The sequence below is a fragment of the Prosopis cineraria genome, unplaced genomic scaffold (assembly GCF_029017545.1).
Source record: "Prosopis cineraria cultivar Desert tree isolate PC_DT_omini unplaced genomic scaffold, ASM2901754v1 PC10, whole genome shotgun sequence".
Classification (NCBI taxonomy): Eukaryota; Viridiplantae; Streptophyta; class Magnoliopsida; order Fabales; family Fabaceae; genus Prosopis; species Prosopis cineraria.
Genome location: NW_026555341.1, coordinates 11,533,100 through 11,539,824, shown reverse-complemented (window position 1 = coordinate 11,539,824; position 6,725 = coordinate 11,533,100). Strand labels below are relative to the sequence as shown.

Sequence of the window (6,725 nt, the reverse complement as noted above, 5' to 3'; positions counted from 1 at the left end):
TACAAACCCAGAAGTTTAAGGCAAATAAAAGCCAATTAGCCAAGCATTTAATAACATCTAAGGCCGAAATTAAAAAAAAAAAAGAAAAAAAACACTTGTCGGTTGCTGCTCTGAAATCCACCGTTGACCCAAATCTGAAATAATCGAAAACAGTTAAGGGAGAGGGGGCAATGGTAAGTAGGCGTTTGATCTATATATGAGAGAGTCAGAGAGATGAGAGAAAGAAGCCGATTGGGTGAAAGGTGGAGAGGGGTAGTGGCGCCGACAATTGAGTGAGAGAAAGGGAGAGGGGCAACGGCGCCGGCGCCAGTGATGGACTTTCTTGATCTATTTCTCGACCTGATCTGATAATCTCAACCCGCCTGATAAAAGAAGCAGATCCACTTTTCTTGGTTGACGAACAAGCATTCAACACTTGGTTGAGCTTGCTCTTCACGTCCTCCACTACTATCAGCTTTGAGTGTTTGTTCTTCAGTGAGTATTGTTCAAGTTTGGTGAGTTCTAAAGTCCGAATCGAGAAGAGAGGTGAAATATGTTTACAAATCTAGAGGGGCAAAATATGTAAATTGATAAAATAGCTTAGGGCATGATGGTCATAAAATCTAACTTATAGAGAACTTAAACCAATTCCTTAGTGTATCCTCCCTCTTGTGTCATTTATAAGGCAAAGAGAGAATAATTTTTTTAATTCTATTTATAAGTCATCTTATTAAATTTTATTGTAAATTTTTTCACTCAACTTTCATTAAATGTTGGAGAGAGAAAATATGTTATTAAAATATGTATATTTAATAGAGATAAAATTGAGAAATTATTAAATTTTTAGACAAATTTAATGAGTTTTAAGATTTTTTTAATTTTGATGAAACATGTTGAAAGTACTTTATAATTAGGATCAAAGAAGTAGCATGGAAGTTAATTCTATCATTTTTTATGGAAGTAAGTTCCACCTAGAACTGAGTTACAATGCACCAAACATTTATTTTTTCAATTTCACTCTCACTTCCACTTCTCTAATTTTAATTTCAATATACCAAACGAGTCATTAATAAAATGAAAACTGTTCACTCTTTATAACAAGTTTTTAGATATTGTTACACCTTCATTCACTTGAGGATACTCAAGTATTCTTAGAGAAAAAGTTGTTATTTTTGTCCTTCAACCTTAATAAAATTTTAAGTCGGTTTTCAATGATTTATAATAATTTTGTAAATTATTTTTCAATTCTGCACACAGATATATCGATCATATAATAAATATAATGCAGGCTGTATCAAATCAAATAAAAAGCATTGAAGACAGACAGTTGGGTTGGAGTTGGACCATTCACAAACAACAAACTGAAGATCGAGGAAACATTCATCTACGAGAGCGACTCAAATATTCTTTTGTTTTTTTTTTCCATCAGGGTAACGAAGAAGGAGAAGACCTGCTTCTCTCGTTGTTCTGATCCATTGTCATATTCTTTTCTGGCTTCTGATCTTCCATCTTCCTTATCTGCAAGCTTGCTTCCTCTGCCTGCATTTTTTCAAACACCCCCCACCCCCAATTTATATATAATTAAGCCTCGTGTTATTTGAAACCAGAAACTATGAGTATGTTTATTCAGGTTCTTTGATCTTTAATTTAAGTGAAGTATATATTTGTAGGTATTTATTAATAACCTGTGTGTCCCAGTTGCAGCGAACAGTGATGAAGGCCAATATTAGTGTCTGAGTTCCTGTACCACCAAATATCATCCCTGCCCAGATACCCTGCAACAAATATATATATATATATATATATCAAAGTGCTGTAATGTTATAATTAGGAAATGCTAATTAAATTCAGATTCAACACAAGAAGACAGATCGAGTTAAAGACCAAGACATACCATGACCCCCAGATGGAAGACCCAGCCGGTCAGAAATCCTAAAGGCAAGCCGATGAGATAGTAGCAGATGACGTTTATGTATGCCACGTAGGACTGCCAACCTGACCCCACAGCCACTCCTGAGAGTACAGGTTGAACGCAGTTGAGCAGAATTGTGAAGACTAGCAGAAGAGAGAGCTTCTTGACTTCCTCAAGAACAGGCTTGCTTGAAGAGAAGAGAAGGCTGATTTGGTTGTGAAAGATCATAATTAAGACACATATCACTACGCCTATTATCGTCGATGACGCCACTGAAACTATCGTTGCAAACTTGGCTCCTTCTCCATTCCCAGCTCCAAGCTCATTCGAAACCCTCACTCTGCCAATTAGAACAATAGTCTTCCACAATCAATGTTACCATGAGAGTCTTTTAAGACATGTTATTAGGATTGTGGCTAGAGGCGGCATCCCTTTTTTGTTGCTTTATTTACTTGTCCAATTTATCGTGTTTTGATTTTGAAAGTAAGCGCCATACGTGTAATTAAGACGAGTTTGTATTAGTTTGTTCTTTCAAACCGAGTATTTTAAGAAGCGTGGAAGCATATATAAGTGAGGATGAGAACGAAATCTTATACAAGTGAGGGTGAGTATTGGCTAGAAAAGAATTTATACAGTTAATCTTATAAATTTAAGTAACTTATTTCTAATTAAATCAATACATGCATGTGTATCTTTTATGAATTATTTATTTTATAATAAATTCTTATTAATAATTTTATTAATATATTAAAATTCACTTGCTTTGATTTAATTAGATAAAAATATATTAAGTACATATAAATAATATTAAGTACCTAAGTATTTCCCTAGACTATACATATACTTAAAAAACTTGACATGCTCTTTTCATAACTCATGAAATTAAATATAGTTTTTTGTTCTATATTTATATTTCATATAAATTCAACGAGTAGATTAGAGGCCTCTAATGTATTTTTATATAATACTCTTTGTAATATCTCACATTCCCAACTTTGATTTTCCTCTTGCTTTCAATAATTGACTTTTACATAAAATAATACACATTTTAATATTTTGAAGTTTCAAAACGGTATAATTTTATATTTTTTTACTATTTTTCTAAGATAAGTGTATAAATTTAACATTTTTAAAAAAATCATAAAAAGTATAAAATTATACCATTTAAAAACTTTAAGATATCAGAATATATGTCTTTTATTTTATATAGAAGTCAATAATAAAAGAAAAAAATAGAATTGAGAAAATTAAATATCATAAAGAACATTAAAAAAAGGCACACTAGAAGTTTCTAACCCAAAATTAACATGAAATAGAGACTCTAGTTTGGATATACCATTTGTCATATATACTTTCTCCGTTTAAAAATGTAAAATATTTTTAACTAAATTTTATTCTCAATAAAGTAGTAACCTACTTTCAAACTAATTCTATCTTTTTATATTTACTCTTATTAAACATTCTATAATAAATATAAAGTCACTATCAATAGGGACACTCTTGAAAAAAAAAGGTAATGATTATATCTTAAAAGACTAAAAATATCTTACATTTTTTAATATTTAAATCCTCAAAAAATATTTTATATTTTTTAACCCATGGAGTACTTATCTAATTGATGCATGTATTAGAGAAGCTAAAATACTTCAAATTAAACTTTACTTAAATACAATATATTTCGTTTTATATATATCACATGCCTTGTAGGTGGGTGTGTGCATTAGCATGCCACAACTACATTTATGTTTTTTTGTTGGGAAAGTTTTGGTACGACTCACATTGACAGTAGAAAGATCATGGAAAGGAGGTTGAAGAGTAACTGATCAAGATTTGGGGATGGAGTTGTCACCCAAGTTGAAAAGACCACACATGAATGGCATTCATGCAATTCTTTTCAAAATTTCACCCCAAAAAACATATTTTCGGGGAAAAAAAAATGTTGGCCCCTCATTTTTGGCCAAATCTCAACATATAAAATTGAACTTGACTTCTCTTCATTTTTTTCTCTTTTCATTTTCTCTTCACTTTCCATCTCAACTGTTGGATTCATTTTTGAATGGTTGAGATTTAATATTTCATAAAATTATTATTAAAATGTAAAACTTTATAAAAAATGAATATAATTATAATTTAATAAAATATCAAATTTTAACTGTTTAAAAATGAATCCAATGATTGAGATGGAAAATAGAGAGGAAGTGGAGAGGGGAGAAAATGAAAAGAAGCTGAGTCCTATAAAACTAGGAGAACTAGTTGCTTGCCACATGAAAAGAGAAATAAACAAGAAAAAAGAGGACACCCGTATTTTAGATCTGCTGGGGATTTTTTGTCTGGTAGCACAGTGGAAGGCATCGAAATTAAATTCACACTGGACCAATCCAAAAACTACCCAACAAGAAAAACCTTCCAAAATTGATAGATCACTATTCATATGTTTATTATTTATATACATGTATGCATGTGCACAAATGCTGAGCCATACGACAAAGAGCCAGAAACTGTGACAAACAAAATATATATACATATGTACACGGACATGCTTGTTACAGCCACTGTACATATATATAATTCGAGGCTTGATAGCCTCATGTATTAATCCGACGACGCCTCAGTCACGCTTGTTTCTTATAATTACGTTGAATTGATTTAAACAAGAATTGTTGATGCCACCACTACTAATTTGAATGTTTCAAGAGTAAAATGTTAAGAGATAGTATCAATTACCCAGTCGCAGCCAAAAACGCCATAGGAATCATCATCTCCCAAGCATTTATACCCATGCTTTTGCCACATATTAAATACAAAAAATCATTCCATGAAGTGTTGGGATGCAAATAAAAAAAATAGAGAAGAAAATTAAAGTTAACATTGTAATAGTTAAAAAGGAAATATATATTAATATATGCAACAAGGAAGAAAAGGTGTTTACCATATTGACAAAGCATCGATAGCAACCTGGGCGTTGTCAAGATTTCCTGTCATCAATACCAGTATTCTATAATACCAATTCTCCAAGCTGCAAGTGAGGGGGGGAAAAAAAAACATACATACCATCATTTCCAACAATAATAGAACAATCATAAAAAAGCATCTATTTCATATCGTGCATGTTTACCACTTTACCTGACAGTTCTGAATCACATGTCATACATATTTATATTATTAACAAAATATAGTATATTATAAGCGGTACCAGAGCATGATCCCAGAAGCAACAGAGAGTTTGAGGAATTCCCATAAGCCAGAAAAAGCATCAATGGAGAAACCAGTCCATGAAAGAGGGCAACATCCACAACAAGCGTAAACCAGAAGCCCTAAATTCATAATCCACCATGATATATTTATAGTTGCAGCTGATCCAATAACTCCAAGCTCAAGTTTGTACACAAATAACCAAGTCACGACAATATGAAAAGCCAGTGTCAATAAGCACACCCAAGCAATCACACCTGCCTTCAACTGGCACTGCAGAAACCTCCACAGAGGGAACTGGATCGCCATGCTGAAGTGAAGAGGGATCATCCACACAGACAAAACACCACACATCTCTGCTATCTCAGGTGGCTGGCCCAGAAGCTTCAACACTGGCGAAGCATACAGAAACACAGGCAAAAGCACAACACAACACGTCAAGAGAACGATCCATGAACGTTGTAGGTAAACCCCCAGCATGCTGTACTTCTTGGCCCCGTAAGCTTGCCCACATAGTGTTTCTAAGGCGCTTGCCATACCCAGCTGATCAAACACAAACCCATTGTATATCGATCTCATGTTGGCTCAAAGAAAAGATTACGACTTTGAAGTAAGAAATGTTATATACATACCATGAGTCCGACGTCGAGTCCCACAATGACATTTATGACAATGGACATGGCAGCGAGCTCGAGGTCACCGAGATGGCCGGCGGATGCTTGGGTGATGACGAGTATGGAATAGGAAAGTAGACGGCTGAAAATTGAGGGTCCAGCTACGTGCCAGAGCTTCTTTGATTCAATCCAAACCCTTTGAGCGAGGCCTTGGTGGCCTTTCAATGGAATAGACGTTGATGAAGGTGGGCGATTTTGCAGCAGCAAAGTGGTGTTCGCTTCCCCTAGTAAGGGTGAAGCTGATTCGTTGCTCGCCATTTCTGCCATGTCTATACCAGAAGAGATTCAAGAGAAGTTGCAGACTATAAGTAGAGCACGAAGATCTGTCTTGGCGGACATGAAAAATACCAAAGCCATTGTTCTCTTCGAAAACGACAGGGAAAGTAAAAAACGTGCGTTGTAAGACGCCTGACAACTGATAAAAATTTAAGGGTTTGAAGGCTGATGAAGAGTTTGTCCAAAATCGAGAAGACTAATGAAGAGTGTAGCGTGTTCCGGCCAAGAAAAATAAAACAAAGAAAGAAAGCGTGGTGTGCCCTAATTTTTTGTTTTTTTTGTAAGAAGATCAAATATATTAATAACAAAAAAAGAAAAAGAAAGTCATAATGTTAAAGGCAAATTGAGAAGATTAAAAGAAACTAAATGGTAGCTTAACTGACCAGAGCCACACTTAAAATGCGATAACCCAAAAAAACTTATTTAAGAAATGTTTAATATTCTGGACTATTGGGCATTGACTTTTGGCAGAGAAGAAATTACCATTGTTCAATTTTAGATTGTTAAAAAATGGCCATTAAAAAAATTCCCATTTAGGTTTGGATTTATTTTTTTTAAAAAAAATGGTCTTCTATAATAGGCACCAAAATTCTGGCAAAAGTTATATTATATCTTTGATCAATACAAATATATGGGTGGATCTTTTATTAATCTTATATCAAGTTTAACTCCAATACAAAGTCAATAAGCTC

General features: G+C 33.7%; 1 protein-coding gene across 1 annotated transcript; it reads right to left on the bottom strand.

Annotated features, from left to right (window-relative positions):
• Nucleotides 1-1,239: 1,239 nt before the first annotated feature.
• LOC129321757 (protein DETOXIFICATION 27-like) lies at nt 1,240-6,219 on the bottom strand. Its single transcript, XM_054967655.1, has 7 exons — nt 5,716-6,219; nt 5,085-5,626; nt 4,821-4,907; nt 4,616-4,672; nt 1,874-2,231; nt 1,665-1,754; nt 1,240-1,518 (listed from the first exon to the last, which is right to left on the bottom strand). The coding sequence occupies exons 1-7, from the start codon at nt 6,022-6,024 to the stop codon at nt 1,405-1,407; spliced, it is 1,557 nt and encodes a 518-aa protein (XP_054823630.1). The 5' UTR covers nt 6,025-6,219; the 3' UTR covers nt 1,240-1,404.
• Between the last annotated feature and the right edge of the window lie 506 nt (nt 6,220-6,725).